This window comes from Lineus longissimus, chromosome 3 (assembly GCF_910592395.1).
Source record: "Lineus longissimus chromosome 3, tnLinLong1.2, whole genome shotgun sequence".
Classification (NCBI taxonomy): domain Eukaryota; kingdom Metazoa; phylum Nemertea; class Pilidiophora; order Heteronemertea; family Lineidae; genus Lineus; species Lineus longissimus.
The window spans coordinates 7103230-7125897 of NC_088310.1; the positions used below are offsets into that span (position 1 = coordinate 7103230).

At 40.0% G+C, this 22668-nt stretch overlaps 1 protein-coding gene across 1 annotated transcript; it reads left to right on the forward strand.

Moving 5' to 3' along the window:
- The first annotated feature begins 1726 nt into the window (after positions 1-1726).
- LOC135484623 (uncharacterized) lies at positions 1727-22503 on the forward strand. Its single transcript, XM_064766257.1, has 12 exons — positions 1727-1853; positions 12584-12640; positions 13000-13051; positions 18797-18960; positions 19445-19694; positions 19919-20034; positions 20401-20533; positions 20728-20775; positions 21089-21288; positions 21736-21792; positions 22018-22096; positions 22238-22503. The coding sequence occupies exons 1-12, from the start codon at positions 1794-1796 to the stop codon at positions 22501-22503; spliced, it is 1482 nt and encodes a 493-aa protein (XP_064622327.1). The 5' UTR covers positions 1727-1793.
- The last annotated feature ends 165 nt before the right edge of the window (positions 22504-22668 follow it).

A 22668-nucleotide genomic window follows, 5' to 3' on the forward strand; every position in this document is an offset into this window, starting at 1 on the left:
TAGTAAGCGAAATACATCCGTATCAGAACAGATGGAGCTGTATGCAATAGGATATGATTTGTTACTGCTACACGAGCGTCTATATCATTTTGGTTGGCCAACTTTATAGCTATGGTTAGTATTAGCAAAAGCAATCTCATGATTTTGGGACTTGATGGATTGGTAGCTATGGTGACAGATGCTCACCACTATTTAATTCATTCTACTGGATCTTCGTATTTGATGAGATGGCCCTTGGGGTCCTTGCTTGGGGTCCTAAGTTCAAGGCGGTTATTCTCCTCTACCATAATTTTTCAACATACTGCAAGTGCAATTCGCCACCCTCCCCCATTGGGTATTCCATACTGCAAGTGAGTTATGTCGGTGTCCAGGGACATATTTAACTTTTCAGTCATGGGGGGGGGGGGGCAGGAAAGTACATAATATCGCAGGGTGTAGAGGGGAGGGGGACAGGGGGCAATTGCCCTGCAGAAGTCACCAAAAACGAGTTTTTGACCATGGTTTTGGCTGAAAATATTCAAAAAGTGTCATTCTCCCCCCCCCCCTCCCAGGGAAGCCTTTTGCCCCCCCCCCCCCTTGATAAAAAAGCTAGCTATGCCCCGTGTGGACCAACCAACCTCAACAGTAAATCTCACTTGCAGGGTAACATATTGCAATGCCCAGCTGTCGGTATGGGAAGCACTTGGCAGGAAATGGGACATAAAGAGTTAATCTGTGTGCCTGCCATCATAAACAGATAATTTGACACAAGACATCTTCCCCAACCCATTTTTCGGCTGGTCCCTAACCAGGTAGCTGCGTCAGCATCGATGTCATGTGATCGTTCTGCTCAGTATCATGTAGCCATTTTACAGGGCGCTGTTCAAGACGGTATCGCAGCAAATTCAAAACGGCGTAGAAAATTCGTTCGCTCATGGTTTATTGCATAATTGATGTGATGTGCATAATAATGCATGGTTTTGTCTCAAGGAGAGAAGTTCTTCTTGCAGTGTGTGAATTTGCGTTCAACTTGCCTGGTATTTCATGTTCAAGTGTGATAGTGAAAACTCCCAAATTCATAGAAAATCTTTGAAATTGACCATGAAATTTTGGAACACAGTAGAAATTTTGATGAGAAATGCTGATCCACCCCTAATTATAATTACCCCTCTTATCTCCTACAGACAAGGCCAGGCAGTTGATAAAATCAAGAATTAAAATATGAGAAGACCAACAGCAAAACAGTTTATAAAACATCACTAAAACATGTGCAGAAAAAGTAGCGGTATTATGATATCACTGCCACCACCATTGTCGCACCTGTCACTTGAACAATGACATCACTACCTGCGCCACCTGGTCCCATGGGACCCAACCACAAGGGCTCTCATCCACTTTATCATTGTATCAAAGCTCACTTTATCAAGAAATTACTTGGAACATGTTGTCAAAACAGTTGGGCAGTTGGCCAATCTAGAATGAGTTACTCGCATTGGGCCTCAGAGTAGCGCAGGATTCAATAGCGAATTCCCTGGGACAACTTTGATAACTTTACCTGATAAAAGGATAGCGAAAGTGGAAATAAAGATACTGTAAATGACCTAACATCTGTGCGTCTACAACAGGCATTTTTCACTATATTCAGCCTGAATGAAAACTATGGCTTTTGTGACAATGTTTATTTTTTCACCATGACGACCAAATGCGGATATGTGTACCAAACTTTGTGGTTTGTGGTATTTTTCAGTTTTCAGTGTTTTGCACAAATTAAGGAGTACGAATGGCAGGAAAATTTGAAAGAACGGGATTTACATATGAAAAGTCAGTTTTGCCAGGCAAGGTGTTTAGCAAGATGCAAAGATTTAGGGTTCCTGGTAAGTACAACTGATTATTTTTGTTGTTTTTTGTTTGTATTGTAGTTTTTCAAAATTTGTTATAATATTGTTGGTTTGAACAGATGGGCCGTCCCTTTCAAGAGAAATTGGCATTGTACAGGAAAAAGGCCATTTGACAACAAAAGACATCTAAGAGTGGGGAGTCTTCTTGTCTTAAGGGTTGACCACTGGATATTTTGGCTAGAACTTTAAGTCCGAAAGCAATTAGAAGTCTTTCAAAATGAAGCGGATGCCAATTTCAAGGGTGCATGGAGTTCATATTTCTATGTTTTCCTGAAAACAGACTCCCACCCTTGAAAGTGAATTGGAAGGAGTTCTAATTAGGATTTCAAATTCTAGCAAAAAAAAGTGCAGGTACCTTCAGTCAACCCTTAATCAACAGGATCCAGGGAAGAGTGGTCTGCCTAGGCCTGCCAATTTAGCCTTCATTGGACAGGGCAGAGTGTTTTCCCTATGGAATATCATACACCTTCATTCTTCCAGACAGTTTATGCTAACATTTCTGTCCAGTTTTATTTTTACAACATCTCATAAAAACTTCTCACAAAAGTTTTATGGTGATAAAAGCACTTGTATGACTTTCCAATTGACTAAACAGAAGTATGCTCAACAAGGTATGGTGTGAAATCAAACTCTTCAACATACTTTGTTCATATTTGCCAATCATGAACGTGCCGATTCAAGAATTTCTCCTATTCTTTTAAAATGAAATTCGATATAAAATCAACTTTGCCAAAGGCCCAGAGCACATAGAATAGAAAAAAAACAAAAAATCTTTTGCTTTGAACATTTATTAGGAGTTTATGGATTTTGGTGGTGTATTTTTAAGGTATTAGGATGGAGGAGTAAGACATTCCAATGCTTTCTTTTGCCTTAAAATGTATCCCTATTCTGAAAAAGGAATAGAGGTGCATGTGAGGTTACCCCTATTCTGAAAAACGTACCCCTGTTCTTGAAAAAAGGTTTTAATGCTCCTTTTGGTACATATGTGTTATCTGAAGATAATTAGCTTGTGTTCTTAAAAGTGCTCTTTTAGTCCTCCAAAATAGTTTTTAAACTTTTATCGATTTTCCAGGTCTGACTTTGTCAAGAATCAAACAATGCCCATTTTTGACTCAAACTACCTCCTATCTCTTTTTTTATCCTCCTGCTCTTGAAATTTCAAACTCCAGGCTAAGTGTTTGTTTTTGTCATGGATTTAAAGCTTGGATTAAAAGTCCAGTGGGTTTTAGAGTTCAAGTTCAAATCTGAAGAGTTGAATCCTTGAATTCAGGGAGTAGGGTCAGGGCTTAAACTCTATCTCTTCGGTAGAAGATGGCAGTTTCTGATTGCATCATTAAATGTACACAAATATTCCAAAGGTTGTTCAAGTATACATGTATTGTAGGATGGGTGTATGTTGCGCCCTCTATTCAGGAACTTTGTTTCTATAATGCTGGCCAAGCATATCTCTTACTCCACATTCAAAAGTAGAGAGCCTTGAAATAATTCCTAGCCTGCACTAAAAAGTTAACAGATTTCCCATGAAGGTGGCACTACAGATAGACCAACATGCACCGTTTCTAGAATGTTTGTGAGCAATTTTGTATGCATCACAGAACAACCCCTTATACAGGAGATGAGCAAGCTTTATTTATCATCGCTGCCCAAAGGTGATGGCGAACAGTAGAATAGTTGCCCACATTTCATGAAAATTCACATAAATGTGTTATCGAACCCCTAGATAACCTTATTTTTTCTGAATTACACTTATCAGTGATAGTGCCTAGATTTTGAGGACTAGGATGCTTTCACGCAGATACAATTTTCACTATTTCATGGAAAAGCGTTTTAACAGATGTGGCAAGTTTCATCAGAATCGTTGGAAATCCAGGTGTAAAAGGACCATGACTTCAACTACTCAAAATCATTATATTTCACATTGTCCACTCTATAGTACAAAACATTTTAGATTGACAGTAGGCCAAGTTTTGTCTGACGGCCTGATCATTCTCAAGCTATACATGAACAAAATTGAAATATTCAACAACAAAAATCTATAGGAAAACCTAGAAAATTGGTAAATCAAAACTCTGGTAATGACTCCAAAAGGTTTGTAATTTGATTTTTGATCAAATGTACAATTTCTCTTTCAGCCTTTTTTTCAAGCAGCAGTAAACATTAAGCTCACTAAAACATCAACTCAAATGCATCAATCTTTACAGTTTGGCTGCAAACATGGAATTTAGTCTGCCACGAAATGAAAAGGAGCACAAACAGTTGGCTTCACAAACATTACCGTAATTTTCCAGTATTCACATAAGGTAGAATGGGGTATTTGTAGCCCTGGTTTATTTGTAGCCCCTGCATTGTTTGATGCATGGGGATATCAATCAATATCATAGGCAGGGGCTACAATTAAACCAGGGCTACAATTACCCCATTCTACCCTATATTTTGCTGAAAGTGGATTCAGTTGGTTGGCGATACTGTAGGACAAACCACTATGACTTTGTCCATCCCTTCTCTCCACAACTATAATAAATTGAGTGAGTGCTAATTGCCTGTCTTCATCTAGGCATCTATCAGTGTAACATCATGGCAACTTTAATCAAGTGAAACAGATTGACTGTGACACCAGAGCCATTTACACTGTCATGTGTCAATTTCATGAATTTTAAACACTTGGTCGGAATGAGCTAGCCATCTAAGCCAAGACAACTGATGCCCATGCAATATTGCACAGCAGTAAAATGACATGTACCAAAAGAAAACTGGAAATTTTTCGGAAAAGGTTTTTTATAATTTTTTGTGATGATTTTGGATCAAATCAAAACAATAGCTGGCACGCAAATTGCCCATCAAAATAAGGTTTCATCATGAGGAACTCACTCAAATGCAGAATTTAAAACTAGAAGAGTTTTTGAGATATAACCAGCACAATAGAAGTTTAAAGAGTTCCTTAAACTGTCTAAAGTGCACAGTTTAAACAGGGTGATAGTGCCCTCTACATGGGGACACGGTAAAAATCATAAGTGCCTACCAGCATCGAGCTACCTCCTTCAACAGATGAGAAATGGTGATGATTCTAATACACTTCAAGTTCCATTTCACTTAAAGGAGGACTAAGGGCAAGGCTGTATGTGGAACAGAATATGTTTGGGGGTAGTAAGAAGGAAAGGGTTATTGTCAACACTTTTAGGAGTATGCTGTCTGGCATACGTCCAGACGCATTTTCTCTGGCAGAGCTTTGCTGCCCAGATTGCCAGCTTGATCATATCGGACCAGTTTGCTGTGCGGGACAAACAATCCTCACTGCCACGTGCATTGTTTCATTGCCCATACAGAAAACATATCTGAGGGGACATGGGCAACTCTGGGCAACTGGGCAATTCTCTAAATCCATGTGAATGTGGTCACTGTTCATGAAGACTTCGTTTTAGGACTGCGTCGTCACCAATGTAAGCCTGGGTCATCAGGAGTGGGAAAAATGCCATTTGGAACAGATGATTATCAAATTGAATAATTTGATAACTTATACTAATAATGTCCACATTATGCAAACATAAAAGCATAACAATATTTAGAGCGTTTACAGCCATACTACGCATGATGGGGTGTACAACAGGTGGTAACCCAACGTTTTAGCAACAAGGGCGAGATGCTGGGCCTAGCTGGTCTTGGAGAGATGGACCTCAGAATTAAGTTAGAAAACTAAAAAAGTTGAAATCTTAAAAGAGTCCAATACCAACTGGCACTATCGGAATTTCTAGACCTCACCTGATGCTGACATACTGGAACCTCCCTGAGCAAATCATCCTGAAAATCATGGTCTATACTCCCTTTAAACGTAGCCGTGGTATTGATGAGATGCAAAAACCTTGGTGGTCAAGATGTTAGGAGATATACTCTATACTAATAGTCTGTTCTAACCATGTCTTTAAGTTCCATAAAAAAGTATGCACTGAATGTCTTATAATGATGAAACAGCTGAGATTCTGCTATTCAAGCAGGGACAGAACAACATCATCGATACTTAGAGTTCCTGCCATGCGCAAGGAGGATGACATATAATAACACAGATGATAAGCCAGAATTCACATAGATTTACATTTTAAAACTTCACTCAATATTCAGCCCAGAGGGCATTTATCATGTTTCTAAGACTGTAGTTTGATCGCTGCCTGACATGAAATATTATGTGTATTTTCCCTGACTTCTACGCTGATGAATATCTTGGATATTTTCCTTCAAGAATCCCAGATCAATCAGTTTGTTTTGTGCATATTCAACTCGCAGTCTATTTCGGTCACCAATCTCAAATCTAGATTTGATGCCTTGGGCAAAAGTGCAATCAAGATTAATTTGCATTGTTATGAACTCGAAATCAACTTGAAGTTGTTACAGATAATTAAACTGTGTGTTTCCAAAACAAAAACTCTTGAGTCCAAACTACCAGTGCCAATCACAAAGGTTAAGTTACTTACCTCAATTTTGAGGATGCCCGGCTTTGAGATGCATCTGAAAAGGAACGGTAACATTCTGCCAACTGTCTATGTACAGTTTTGACTGTGCAGTCTAGATTCACCATCAAAAATTACTATGAAGTCAGCACGTCCAGAGGTCAAGCTGAAAATCCAACCTTATGGGAAAACAGAAGAAAAGTTTGGCGTCATCTTGCACCCCCTAAACTGAAGTGGTAAGGTTTCATTGAAGGTAACATTACATTTTAGTGACCCTCGTGCTGTTTTGGCCCAGCGTGCTGAGGCATTTTCAAGGGAACACCCTGACTACAGCAAATAATTCAGATTAAAGAAGAAAGACAAATGTTTGCGGCTAGATGCTAACTATGGTACATTTCCAACTTCTTCCAAGCAATGCTCATTTGTACTATTACTACGGCATAGTATGAATTGCTTTCTGTGCACTGGGAATCTCATGGATGGCTAGCCCCGCATCGTTTTTCGCGATGTGATTACCGCCCAGTGACCCATTGGATGTACCCCGGTGGACCTCTACCTTCCTGTGTTCGCCATATGTAACCTGAAACTGGTCTTAATCTGGTGGGAATTGGCCGATTTGACTGTGGCAATTAATAATTAGAGTCGTTATACAAAGCAAATAATCTGTTAATGAGGTAATGTCTTAGACTTGGGCGCTGAGCGGTACCAAGGCAAATTGATGCATTACTTATGCATAGAGCTGCTGAATCACATTGATAAACACATAGCCAGAGATTTACCCGTGCCGATATTTACTAAAAATGTATCAAATTTTTGAGGGGTGAAGAGGTCCTCGAGAAGAGGTGGTCAGAGTTGAAGAAAACATTTAGGTTATTCTTAATCGTACCAGTACCCTGCCGTTCTTACAAAACCCTTAATCAGACACAAATATTAGCATCACTATGCCCAGGTAATTTTTCTCCCAGGAGAACCTTATCCTGAGGAAATCAGTTTGCCTCTCTTGCCCTGCACATAAACCACCTAGAGTAAGACATTACCCCTCACTGGCTGCAAGCCCTAGTACCATGCAGAGCAATTGCACCCAATCAGGGCGATGCTGGCATTTGATTTGAGGAATTGAATCAATGCTTTTGCAACGATATCCAAACACAATTTCTTTGTTTGTTGTATCTTGAAAATGAGTCCTCATGTCAAAAAGAGATGACCAAAAAAGGGGAGAATAGAACACTCAGAACCTTGGGTTCGCATTCAGTGTGCCAACTCGAAACTCATCGCAGTGTTCCGTTATTTCATTGCCTAGCGGCAATACAGTTCAAAATCCTCAACCTAATGTTAAGTTCATCAGAGATGTTATCAAAGATTTAAGTTGCCTTCAGCATGTTTATCATAAATAAGTGGTATAACTTGATTTTAAAAACAAGAGTCAAGATATTTAGCATCTTGTGCATTGATAGAAATAAAATAATTATTCATGGCCATTTTATTTCACATTTTAATGAAATAGCAACACAAGCATACCGGTGGAATTGGTCACAACTCCCCGAATTCTCAACAGCACTCAAAATGGGGATTTTTCCTGAATGGTGAATCTCCACTACATCTTAGCTGTCACCATCCATAGTATCATTTTCCACTATTTTGTGGTTGCGGCCCTCTCAAGTGGCTTTGAGTGCTCTTGAAAATTAGAGGGGTCATGTTTTCCCTCACTGTTGGCTTTTGTGGACGAGAAATCTAGTAGTCGCATTCCTGCAATGATGCCAGTTGACCATTTCAAATGGTCCTTCAAATGCTTGTAATTTTTCACTTTGACACTCTTGGTCCTAATTTCAGAATTATTGAATTTGAAATTTGGATACTTATAGAACTGATATATAGCTATTGACCAAGATAAAAACAGTTGTCACTAATAGAACTGCAGATGGCCAAATTCTGACCTCACTGACCAAGATAACAACAGTTGTCACTAATAGAACTGACAGCCAAACTCTGACCTCACTGACCAAGATAACAACAGCTGTCACTAATAGAACTGTTGACCAAACTCTGACCTCACTGACCAAGATAACAACAGCTGTCACTAATAGAACTGTTGACCAAACTCTGACCCCACTGACCAAGATAACAACAGCTATCACTAATAGAACTGACAGCCAAACTCTGACCTCACTGACCAAGATAATAACAGGTGTCACTAATAGAACTGAGAGCCAAACTCTGACCTTACTGACCAAGATAACAACAGCTGTCACTAATAGAACTGTTGACCAAACTCTGACCTCACTGACCAAGATAACAACAGCTGTCACTAATAGAACTGTTGACCAAACTCTGACCCCACTGACCAAGATAATAACAGCTGTCACTAATAGAACTGACAGCCAAACTTTGACCTCACTGACCCAAAGATAACAACAGCTGTTACTAATAGAACTGACAGCCAAACTCTGATTGAACTGACCAATAGCTGTCACTTCTACAACTGACAGCTAAACTCAGACACTTATAGATCTCTGCAACAGTGGTGCCCTCATGCACCGCTGGCCTCTGTAAACTCGCTCTAGTTATGGGCAATTTGAGGTAAAGAGCTTCTCAGACTGAGGATCACTCGCGCTTGCAAGACCAGACTAGGGTTTGAACCCATGACCCTTTGTTTGAGAGTTTACACCACCGCTGCGCACCTTGATAAAGAAGAAGATACAGGCAACTCAATACAACAGTCTTCTTCCAAGTAGACCTTAAAAATTCCTCTGACTTTACTCATTAGAGACTTGGTTGCTCTTGCGACATGGTATGTAATGAGGGGGATGGGGAGAAATTGAATTATAAACCTCTTCATTATGGATCCCTGGCGTTAATTTGATTACAAATGGTAAAATTCTACATAATAGCACTGGCAATAAAATGCATTTAACATTACATGCATTGAGAAAACAGCCACTTATGAATAGCTAAGACAGAGTCATTTTGGACTTCAATGGATGTAAGGTATACTGGGTGTTTCAAAAAAAACTTTACACTTCTAGCTGATATTTTTTACATCAAAGGTATCAAATCTGGCATAGTATTCTAGTGTAACAGACATCAGAAAACATTCTTGTCTTTTATATAATGGACAATCATTTCATACACACAGGATATTTCCGGACTTGATCAATGCCAATTATGCAATCATTTTGCTCCAGAAATGTTGATGATGTCGGCTCCTATACTACATGTAGGTTTGATAATAATTGCACTTCAGCATATATGTGTGTGTATAATATATACGTGTATAACTGCATTTCTATTTTCCTGATCCACTATTTGATAAACACTGCATACCCTTTAACACAATGGCATTCAGTACCCTTTAACACAATGGCATTCAGTACCCTTTAACACAATGGCATTCAATACCCTTTAACACAATGGCATTCAGTACCCTTTAACACAATGGCATTCAGTACCCTTTAACACAATGGCATTCAATACCCTTTAACACAATGGCATTCAGTACCCTTTAACACAATGGCATTCAATACCCTTTAACACAATGGCATTCAGTACCCTTTAACACAATGGCATTCAGTAAACAACAACTTTCTTGACAGGAGCGATGCTGATTAAGTCAACCCAATTGACCGCAGATTTTCTTCAGATGCACGTGTCCTTCCCGAGGAATTCAATTAAACTTTAATCAGACCTTCTTGTGGGTGGGAGACAGAACTGCAGCAATTTGCATCCGTGTGATGGATAGATGGTCTTCTTTATGCGCATCAAGACAGTGTTCGATGCGAGTTTTCTCGAGGAAAAACTTCAAACTTGTAATCATACTGAGTCTTTGGTAGCTAGTAATTAAAACATTTACGGAAATAAACTTTTTCGATGAAATTTCCATTAGATTAAACACGAGTAAGAAATTAGTACTTGCAGGATTGGCTTCATTCATTTATCACAAGAAAGAGTTTGAAGTGATATTCCAGAAAAATCTTTCGGGAGAAAAACAAGTTTGTCAAATTCATTGCTTCAGACTATCTAATTTATGACTGAGAGGGTTAATGGTGCTCATGAGAGGCTTATTTTGGCCATTCACCAAATTCGTTACCAACGGAAGTTTCACTCAACTGGTCATGGGATATTCCAGATTTTGTGACCAAGTAAAATGACGACAAATTTCCTGTACCGTGTTATTAACGGGTGTCAGACTACCAGGAAATGACGCCTTGTGTTTGATTTTGGCGCGCTTTTCTTCCTTTGTCTTGAGAACAGTGCTGTTTTGAGTACTTTTAACCAGTATGTTATGACCCTTTTTGAACCGCAGTAATTTCTACAACAAACTTCTTCTAAAAAGCTTCTCGTGATTTCTGAAAAATCTTTGAAATTGGCCTTGAAATTTCTAGATTACGAAATGATCTTTGAATTCTGTGAAATTTTGAGAAGTGATGGTCCTGTTCCCCATCATACTCTGAATTATGGACCCCTGCACTTTACAACACCGAAAAGAAATGCGCATCTATTTCTACTGAGGCTAGAAGCGGCAGGACCAGAGTTGTTATGCTGAGGTGTTGCCTTGGATTGCTAATCAGGCTAGCGTACGCATGTGAATCACGCGTCGAGAGAAACATTGTGTGCGGTCACTACCGCTAAGGGTAGCAATAGCTAACTACAAATTGAATTAATTCCCTGTATCATCAGATGGAGGGAAACTAGATTTGACAATCAGCAAGCACAAATTAAATTGCGCGCAGCAAGAGTTGCGGTTGTAAGAAGGTGAATCGTGTGCATGCGAGGCGTCCATTTGCCTGTTATTTTCGCACTGATTTATCATTAATTGATAAATGCAAATGCAAAATGAATTAGCCAATGAAAACTCTTTCTGTGTTACCCTAAAACACCATGTCTTCATGTGCTAATGAATTTACTGCAAGTTTGGCATTGCAAAAGATACTCTTTTTCCACCGATCTGAGATGTTTCTGAATATTCAAGTTAGGCCCAAAAATGTGTACACATGGTCGTTCCATATGCCATTTAACATGTTTTTTTTGTGTTGCCAACCCATAAACTGAGCGTCCAAAACATTATTTTTTTCCTGTTGGGATTTTTGGAGGTAAGGCTAATCCGAACACCTAAGTCTTGCTTTACTAGCTAGAGGCATAGATAGGTCAGGAAATAACACAGAATACGCCAAAGTTAATATCCAGTGTTTGGCTGTATCTGCTATCTGAAACTGTTTTTGCATGCATCCCAAATTTTAGCATCCATGACTCCCATCACTGTACTGAGCTGTTCTACATCAGTGTCCAACAACTGGCTTCAAAGCTATAATGCTAGTGCATATTTCAAAACATTTCATCAACAGGAAAACGGGTAGTTCACCAGGAGCCGTTTAATGACATTTCTATGAGATCTTCCATTTAGTCCCGCAATTGCTGCAATCGTTGCTACTTTCATAGATTATATAATTCATTTCCTCTATTGGGAAGAATCAGCCTAGAGGGAGATTATCACCTCAGGAACACTTTAGGTCATCGTTGGTGTTACTACCCCACGGCAGTGATAAGTCTTTTGAAATCAACAAAGAGGACGAAAGTCACTGAGACAAAAGTTATAAAATCGTTGACCAGAATCGCAATTTAGGTTGCAGCTCATTGTTAAAGAAGTCAAGCGCCTTATGGTTAAGACCATTGAACTTGAAGCTTGAATGGGCAGAGAGAGAGTTTGTTTTTGTTCTTGGACATCATATGGTTTACAGGGTGATGCTGACTTTTCCTCCTTTTAGGGAGAAGGAGACTCAAGGACTGACGCACGATAAACTGTCGTGGTTTTGTCACCTTTTCTTACTTTTAAATGAATTGCGTTGATGATTCTTGCTAGGCAAATATCTCGTGAGGTTTTTCCGTGCATAAATTTTGACTACAAAAGTCTAGCTGCAAAAGCTAAATGCTCATGCCAACACCCACAGCCATCTTCACTACCAAAACATAACGATACATTTCCAAGCTGACTTCTTCCTCTTCAGTGTTTTAAATTTTACGGTGCATGGTATAGTTACTGTGACATTTTCGGTAACGGAATATGGAGCACAAGAGTTTTGTAGTTATAGTTGTGCTCTGTGTCATTTGGCTAGTATAATTCATCTATGTTCTTCACCTGGGGTTCTTCAGGAGCAAGGCCTTAAGCAGAATCTCACTCATTCCTGTAAATCTTAAATTCCTTGATGTTCTTCATCAAGGATCAGGCCTGACGCAAAATCTTGCTTATTCGTGTGAATCTTCTTCTATTTCCAGAGAGACTGCCCTCATAAATGTGAAGTATTCACTGGCGACAAGTGGCTACAAGAATGTGTGAGTTTCTTTAAGGGACACTATAGGGTGGAGCTTGAGGGTCAAATTGGTATAGTCTTTAGGTGACTGGAATGCACAGTTGGGGGATTAAGTTGTAAACTTAAAATGTCCCAGTGGAAGTGTAGTTTGTTAGCATCTGCCTGAAGTAAATACAGGTTACAAAATGAATAGAGTTTTGATAAAATTGCAAACGCAAGTATGGCCTACTCAAGTTTCTGAGAATAAACTGTAATTTTGTTGTACTGAGGATCGATTGAGTATAGGCCAGACCTATGCTGTTCTTTGGGTCAAGGCCAAAACAAGAAAAACCTGTATTCAAGTATGTGTCGGCGCTAATTGCTTGTTAATTACATTTCTAGGGAAAATCAGCCGAGTGTGTGTCCACATGCAACCATCTGACAAATGCTACCGGTAAGTTGTTCTCCTCAAAGATACAAGTTGCTGGTGCTAATGTGCTGACATAGCGAATCATTTCTCACAATAGCTTTGGTTATGCAGTATACTCCTGATGCAGTCACGAGTATGGGAGGTTTTCCTACTGTGAATTCTACCTGCAGTCTCCCGCATTGCAGTATAGGAGTTTTTCCAGTAACCGTGTATTTTGCAAACAGCCTAAACGCATAAAGGACTTAGGCAATTTTATCCAAGATCATTTTATGGCAGAGTGACAACAGCCATGTGGATACTCTCTCAGGCATTTTGACACGGTGTGATAAGGCAATACCACTAAGAGGTGGATAGGGAAAATAATGCTTCATTACCAATCACTTATGATATCTATTACTCTAATCATTGTTCAAACAAAAGAAATTAAATATCATGACAATTCTGCCCATTCGCGCTCTTTTCAAACAATGGGTCACAGTTTCTGGATGACAACAGTTTGTGAACACTTCAGGATGACTCCTCCAGTGCAAGTTTTACAGTGCATAAGTAATGTATTTTGGACGGCTGCAGCCCTAAGGACATAAGCTGCAAAATGAGACATGATAATATGAGAAAAACGCTGCAATTCGCTTAGTTACACAAATGCGCGGAGCACCAAAAAAAGGGTTCAGTCCTCAGAAGTTTCATAATCAACAGGCAATTCCAACAAACGCACTTCGCTCAGCAATTCAAATCCTTCGGAAACACTTCAACATTCAAACTCCTGCTCTTTCAAAATGTATGTCACCTCGTGGCACGATTATTAATGCTGTTAGACAATATCGTGATGTTCACAGAGAGTTAATTTCCTGTTTTCGGTTGGTCTTTGAACTTGTCGAGGAGGGCTGAAGTGATGGTGTGGCACACGGCGTTATTCTTCAACGCCTCGTGACTCACCTATTGTCAGCTGTCTGTTCTGTTATGATCGCTGTTGGAGGAACTCTCATCTATATCTAACCGCATCCTGAAGTTATCCTGAGCCTCTTCAAAGCAGATGTTCCAAATTCATGCCTGTTGCAACAATATTAAATATATTTCCATGTAAATTGTGCTTTTTTAAAACTTCTTTCCTCGAGTTGGAAACAGCACAATCAGAAGCCTGAGTTTTGTGACCTGTTCAAAAAAATTTTAATCTAAAAGTAAGATTAAAATTGTTGCAGTCTGATTTATTGGGCAACAATGACTGAATATCCTGCGACGGCATTTCTGGAAAAGCATAGCAAGCAGAATAAGAAGGCCTTTTTTCATCTGTCATGTTATTTCAACATGTCCTCCAGATGATCTGTCCTTTCTCCCTAATCAGCTCCTGTATCCACCCCTGCAAGGAGACTGCATAATCGTATCCTGGACATTTTTAAAACAACATTGAAATTTGCAATGCTTGTTTGTTTCTGTTATCAATATGCCAATTGTTGAAAACAAATCAACAAGCGTCACCTACGTGTTTGACTGGATCACTTCAGCCTACCCCTAGTTTAAAAACCATACTAAGAATCTGAGGTTTGCCATGTGCTGCAATGTGTCTGAAGGGTAGCCATTTGAAATATCGAGAGGTGGAGTGTATTGAAAACACTTAGTTATACAATGATGAAAGGTATTAGGCATTGTGTGGTCCTCTTTGTCACAGGATGCTCTCACCTGTCCCTCGTGGACACAGACTGTTGGAAAGTTATACTCATGGAGCTATGCCTTGTGTCTGAAAATGTCAAGAACCGTTTTAACTTAAAATGAGAGCCATCTCCCAAATTTCCTGTCTAAAGTGCTAAAAATGGTACGGCGGCACACAACTTCAATCCTTTGTGGTTAACCACATGCGTAAGTTGCAAAATCGTTCTTCTTTCAAAGCCACAAAGTACTCTACTCTTGTAGTAAATTGTTGTAGTATTCCAAAAAACTTATCAAGGCTGTGAAAGTAAATTGCAACGTAAAATAATTTGAACAGCTAATTTCTTTGATTCGATTACGGAAAACTGAACATGGCAATAATGAGAATCCATGCAAAAGACGTTTGTTCTCAATGGAAAGTGACGAATCACTTTCTGTCATATCTTTTTTACGATTCCCTGATGTGTTGTGGACTAATGGATTGCGAGATTTTTACACTTCCTGCTGTACACTTTAATGCATTATCCTCAGTGTCTTGTGAAGATGATAGAGCAGCATGAGGAACAGTCAAAATTCTGAGTGTTTCCTTCTTATTAATTCTTTGTGGGGAATTAGGCCAGTAAGGGTCTTTCAGTTATCAAATATCAATAACAGTCACAGTTCTGTTCAGTCAATCAATCTAGACTAAGGATATCCTCGGGACTGACAAGTGCTGTCCCTAATAGAGAGGTACTTGATAGAGAGGAGTCCACTAAGGGAGGTTTCACTGTATGTGATAATCTGAAGTTTACTGGTAAAAAGATTAGCTCGATATGAAGCATTATAGTACGATACAATGCAAGTTTGGTATTTGCACTGTCTACACAACATGTTTGATATATACTAAGCACTGCGCTGAGTGCGCATTTACACAAGAAATTTAAAATTCTAGTTAAAATTTTCAACTTTTTGAACTAACAGAGTCTTCTCTGGGATGGTCATAAGTCCAAGGTGTAAAGGGTTAAAGTACAGTAGCCTTCTCTCTGGTGCGATAAATGAGGGATTGGTATGGACAGTTAATTAACCAGTTAACGTAATGTCCGTCATTAAATGCAGCATAGTATCCCTGTGCTCTACGCTGTGCTCATTGATTTTGAAAATTGAATTACGGTAATCTATTTCATTGTTACTTGGATGACGGTTTCTTTTAGACAGAGGGAGAGAGGAGTGGTTCAGTGGTATCTTTTGGTAGCAAGAAAATTTGGCACTGCTCTCCTGGACGCACCTTAAAAATTGCACTGTCAGATTTACAGTAGTTTCATGATGAAAAGAATATCAGTGCGATATTCGTCCACCGAATCTGAGTCACTATACATAACCACTTGTTGTGTGAATCTTGATACCTTTGAGGATGGAATGATCTTCTGTTAGTTCCCAATTCAACAAAGGACACATGTCTGACATATAGTAACAAAGGCTTGAAGTGGCCCAATTAGGTCAACATGCAGCTCACCGAAGGTCGAGTATACTCTTCTTTCATTTATACAAGGTCAATGGCAAGTGTGCACTCCTTACTCTACCATTGTCAGGAGTGTTTGGCCAGAAACTTACCTTATAAAATTAAAAGTGAAAACACAGTATTAGTATAAACCATTGTTCAAATTCAAGACTCCAACTCAACTTGGCGTATTTCTCTGTGCATTTCAGGCATACCGCGATTAAACAATGCACTATCTTCAGCCAATTTCTGTCAACATTTCTTTCTCTCTGATAAAGGCAAGACATTTGAAACCCTGATATTGATTGAAATATAACCTTAATTGATGACGCCCCCAGGAAACATATTTCCTGCTGCATGGGTGCTCATGAATAATGCCCCAGTCATGTCTTAAGGTCCATAACTTGATATTTCCCTTTGTGACAGTGCATTTTAAGACCTGTTCGGTCAAGTTTGAGTGTGAATCTGTAGGGGTTGCTAGGGGCTGGATCGGCCAGACAATTCTTAACCTATAGAGATACATGTTTTATCTTTAAAAAAACACTGATATTCATTTTCGATGAATATTTGCATGACAGGAAAGGACACTTTGTGGAACAATTGAGAAGGCTGGCACTCAACCACGAGCTGAAACCCAGTCGCCTAGACAGAACAGATTGGTTTATGAATATTTTATATTCAATTTATGCCAAAAACTTATTCTGCATGTAAGAAAGATGTCTTACATAACTTAATATATCTTTACCAGGTAATTTTTCCAGGTAGGTGGTAATTACAGCCTGATTCAATTTGAGTGCATGTCCCTTTGATATTCATAGAATGGTGTGATAGTCACTTGAGGACATCTGCCAGCAGTGAGCTCATCACCAGGCCAATTACCCACTCTAGTCCAGATGAAAAGAAGATCTCAATAGGCCTGCATTCGATTGACAAACAGACTTCCTTTAATCAAAAGATAAATCTCTTTTATTAAAGAATGACATGAATTTTTAAACAACTGTTTTTCATCTAAGTAACATGTGGCAATTAGTTTGACTGATGTTCATAATTTATGAGTCACTTTGCTCACAAATGAGAGTAGTGGCATCTGGTGAAAAAATTACAAACTAGACAACAGCTGTATCATCTCAAATCGTCCGTTTATTGTAAGAAATCAAATGATATTTTTCTATAACACCATATCAGCACCAAGGGTCTCATCCCCTCCCCTCAAAAGAAAGTTGTGCCACTAACATTTGAATTTCCTTCCCTATACTCTCTGTTGGCTAATGATTACGCTTATTAATATCTTAATGAATTGCCTTTTAGCAAGAATTGATAAAGACTAGTCTTTATTAATTCTTGAATTTGTGTGGTAATACCAATCTCAGGTGCCTGGGCATGCGATTGATCATTTTACGCCATTATATTGACTTGAGGTAATAGTTCCTAATTACTGATTACATGTATCTTGCTTACTGGATACATTTCAGTCATATTAGTATATTGCATCAGTAATGGCATCAATGGCCTCTGAATTCAATGCCACATGGCAGAGGTACCCTGCTAATGATGTTAAGTGAAAATATTTATTTTATTGGGGCTGAAATAAGAAGTACAGTGCAACCTCCCTTAGCAGACACCTCTCTATTAAGGACAACCTCTCTATTAAGGACACTAGTTTTGGTCTCAAATTGGTAGTTTCCTTTCAATTTGACCTCTCTAATCAGGACACCTCTCTATAAAGGATAGCACTTGTCAGTCCCGAGGGTGTCCTTAATAGAGAGGTTCTACTGTAGTTAGGTGCAGAACCAAGGAGGCACCTGATGCACCAGACGCACACCCCTCTCCCTGATTTATGAAAAATCTTTGAATTAGACTGAAATTTTGGAATGCACCAGGAATTTGGATAAGAAATGCAATGCACGCCCCTCTTGTTCTTCCTGGATCAGCCGCTGGTAGTTCTAAGCCTCTCGCGGAGAGGGCCATGAAGATTTGTTGCTCTGGAACGAAAACGTCAAGGGGTGCACACCTCATGTAGTTCCACCCCATAAAGGTGCAAGCCTCAAGCCTCAAGTCTCATGCGCCACTCCTAAACCTGCCACTGCCCCGTACTACAAAAGCAGAAGTTAACCGCAAAGATTTTACGCCAATGTTGCAATAAATAACCATCGCCCCTTTGTACTGTTAATTGGTTGGAGCGAAATCCATCGATTTACCTCTTCACGGGCTCGTTAAGTTAATTAGTCAGGCTAGGTGATTATATACTACGTTATATCATCATGAACTATCCTATTCTGAAGAACAAATTAAACTCAGGGGGATAAGCCCCTTGGACACAGACAATGCTCAGGTTGCTAAGTCTTTTGGAGACATCGTTCTGACGTGATTGTCATTTCTCTTTGATGAGGTAACTCGGGTACGTTGGCTGACATTTCCAAATTTAGTAAATGCAAAATTGACAAGATTAAGGTAGTGGTGATGAAAGGAGATGAAAGATAGAGATCAAATTATCTGAAACCAACGACGCACCTTGATGACGATGAGGACATCATGGCCTGTGACCTAGGGAACGTCAATATACTTTTGAATTCGGCGTTACAAATAGTTCGGGATCTACATAATAGAAAATAAGCGTATATATAAGTTTGCAATGTATCTACTTCAAGGTATTGTCCCCGCAGCTCCAACTGCACCCAGGGTCCATCCATCAGGCGTCCACAATGTTGACATATCGTGGAGTGCGGATGATGCGGACCAGTCCAATAGTTCGTTGATATTTGTGATAGAATTCAGTTCTGGTGCTGGTAGTACGTGGAGCATTCTGGCTAAGGTGAGTGGGTTTTTAGGTTCTCTAGTTATTGCGGGACGGCACCGAAACCTTGGCAACAACTCCAGAAGAAAATATACTTGATGCTTCTGACAGCCGCAGCCTGTGCCACATTCTTGGGGTCAGATGGCATCACACTGGTGCTGACATGCTCTATGTATGGAAGAAGACGGACTCCCAAAGAGGCTACTAAACTGGTGCCTGGAACGAGTTGGTGGCAAAAGAACAAGGGCAGGACACATGTAAGATGGCTTGATGGCCTCTTCTGTGCCCTGCAAGATGATATTTGGAGGCGTTCCTGTGGCTCTCATGACATGGCCGAACAACCTCAGCTTTTCTTCTAGGCAATTGTTAGGAGGCTGTCATGATGCCCATTGTATTGGACGACGGTGCAGCTCTCTTACTCTCTAACCTATCCTAGCTCCCACCCAATGTGTCCCAGTAACATCTTAAAATCTAAGTGTGTTGCCTTGCAATTGTACTTCAGACCTGGCAGCAGCATTATGAAGCCAGCAATCTTGATGTGTGTCAGAGGTACCACTATAGGATTGCTGCGGTCAATCGATTTGGACAATCAGGCTACTCCCCGGTGGTCAGCAGGACTGACGCTATGCTTCCTAGGCCCGGACCAATCCATAGCCCCACCTATATCACCGGGCCGTACTACGATGCGATGAACAGAAACGTCGGGCAGGTTGGATACTTCAAGGCTGTGATCACGTGGAAATCGCCAATAGGTTGGTTGCATTTATTTGATTTGCAAATATTTTTGAAAAGTGTTGAGTCGAGAGCACGTGAGTTAACTAATGGGTCATTATTGGCTCTTTAGACAATATTTGAGTAGTTTGTAATGTAGGAGGAACCCAGCAATTTTTAACTGGCCCTGTGGAAGGTAATGATACATGTATGATTGCAAGATGTAAAGATGTGATATCTCATTTGCTTTCATCTTTACCACTAGGTTGGAATGATACGACCGAGATATCAAAGTATTCTCAACCAACATCGAGTAAGATCTGTAATTCAACAAATCACAACTCGGTGATCGGTATACCATTGCCATTGGTGAACTATCAGGTAAGCTTCTTTATCTTTTGATTTGGAGCAACTGGATTTAACTGCGCATTTAGGCTGTTGGCCATATCCACAGAGAATTTTACTCTGCCCCCCAAAATGTTGACAAAAATTAAAAAACCAAGCCTCTTCTTCGACTTGGCCCATGGCCTAATAGCTACAGCAAACTCAGCATGGAATTATTGGGGCGAACTTGGTCCATGTTGAAGTCTCAATCTGAACATTTTGGATGTCATACCTGTAATGGTCACATCACTGATTTGTGGCAATTGGCAAGTCTCTTATCTGGATTTTTTTGACCTGGTTTTGAGAGAAACCAAATTCTCCTGCAAAAAGCTCTCTTATATAAGGTTATGCATTGTATTTCAGTCAGGCAGCAAGAATGTCCTTGAGGTGAAGGTGTTATCTAAAGCATTTGGGTGTCGGTTTGAGTTCAAGGTGCATGCAGTCACAAGATGCGGGACAAAGGGTCAAGAAGGGTCGTTCATTCTTGACTTATCAGGTGAGGATCCTCTACAGTTATTACAGATGTGTTATTGAAATATACCTCATGATAGACCAATTAATATTGAGCTGAGAGCTTTTCTACTTTCAAAAACTTCAATTTATTGACTTCCCCACACTCACATTTCCTTGCCATCCACGGTCACCCACATTTACACTAAAGGTTTACATTCTGTCCACGTTCTTCTCCAGATTGCAAGTCCATCGACAATTATCATCCATGTCCAACACCAATGGGATGTACGTATACTTCAATCAAGTTCAAATTTTCAATCAAAAAAAATTTTAACCACAGCGAAGACAGATACACAAATATTGAAAGTACATGTACTAAGTTTCAGCAAATTTGCATGCATAATTACTGCACTGTAGCATTGTGTATCTCCATTTTCCTGAGCCACAATCAAATACAATGCACATCAATGGCATACCCCTTTACAGAGATTAAACTGACAGATCGATCTTCTCTCTACATTGATATGAGTTTCCTTCTGGTGCAAAGGGAAAGGAAGGAAAAGTAATCGTAACTTTTCGTTTAATTTTCGTGTTGTAGCCATTGACCCAGACCCTGTGCGGGGTGTGATGCCAGTTCCCATCAACAATACTCTCGATGTCGAGATATCGTGGACGCCACCCGTCAATCTTGGGACATCCCGGTTCCTTCTTGAGTATCGCCTGCAGTGGGGATTGGTCAGCCCGATAATCTTTTTACCCGCCCTCAAGTCGGTGGAAAATGAAACAGTTGTGCCTGCTGTAAGTTGACACTTTTTATCTGTTGATTGTTTAGTCCAATCTTCTTATCCTGCATTTTGTGGTAATGCGAATCACTGCAGTTTTTAACTAAGAGACAAGTCCTAGTGACTCCATATTTGCCCTTACTGATGAAAAAGAGGTGTAACTGTCCCAAAGTCTCCTTATAAAAAGGTCCAAACTTAAATCCGACCAGCAATTTTGGCAAATCACAGCACTTATTCTCCTTGAACTTTCCCCAATCCCTCTCAATTATGTGGGGTCTGCCCCAGAAACCTGGCTGGTTTTTGGTCTATCCCATCATCCTACAAAAAGACCATTCCCCATATTATTTGAAGGGCTTGAGGCAACCTGTTTCACCCTGCCCCTACTGTGGGAGTGTGGCCCAGAGCAGCTGATCAGTTGTGTGTTATCATGGATACGTCTAAGAAAATTTCACATATTTTCCAGAATACAACCAAGACTGTGATCACTGTCAACCACGGAGGCAGGGAATATGGTGTCCGAGTAAGTTATACAGTTATTATCATAAACCTGAAAGTGAATGCAATGAAATCTTTAAAAGATAGTAAAAAGACTTGGACAAAAGCAGCCAAGTCCCGCATTGCAACTCACAAGATTATGTGGCCCATTATGGCCACTTACTTATTCTGAACTAGACCTAGTATGATGAAGTATGAAAATACTCACTCTGGCTACTCTCTTCAAAATTCTGTTATTTTGGCATTTCAGATTATCGCCATAGGAAGCGATTCCAAGCCAGTGAAGTGGGGTTTGCTGGCTATAAAGACATTTATGGTGCCAGAACCAAGTAAGTGATTTGCCGAGGTCATTTTGATATTGATCCTACTTTTGGGGTTGGAATACCCCTTCGTTACACCATGATGAAAAATTGAGTGTCACTTTAGTTTCAGTTTCCCATCACTAGATCACCATACCCTTTCTATTTCAGTTTTCCAGGTGAGGAAAGATGAAGAAGATGAACCAGTGAAATCGACAACGAAGCTCCCCGCCACGCCGACCCAGCCTCGATTCCTAGTGACCCTGAACACCACAGAGCACTTGTCTCCTTACATATCTGACACAGATGTGGCTGTGCCAGGCGAGCTGAAAGAGACAGAACCACATCCAAAGTCCGAGGGTAAGAGCCTCTTTCCTGTTTCGCGCCCCTTGTCGTGGTGCTCTGTTGTGGGGGAACAAAATGGCCAACTCATTTGATGTTACCAACAAGACATTGGTCAAAACTTGCCTGATGTCTCTGAAAAACATGTTGTTTACGTGGGGTGATCTTGCTTGTGTTGTAACAAAAAGTGATATTCTGCTACCATATTGCTCCACGAGGACTAAAAAGTTAAATACAGCCAAGAAATTTTAGCAATGCAG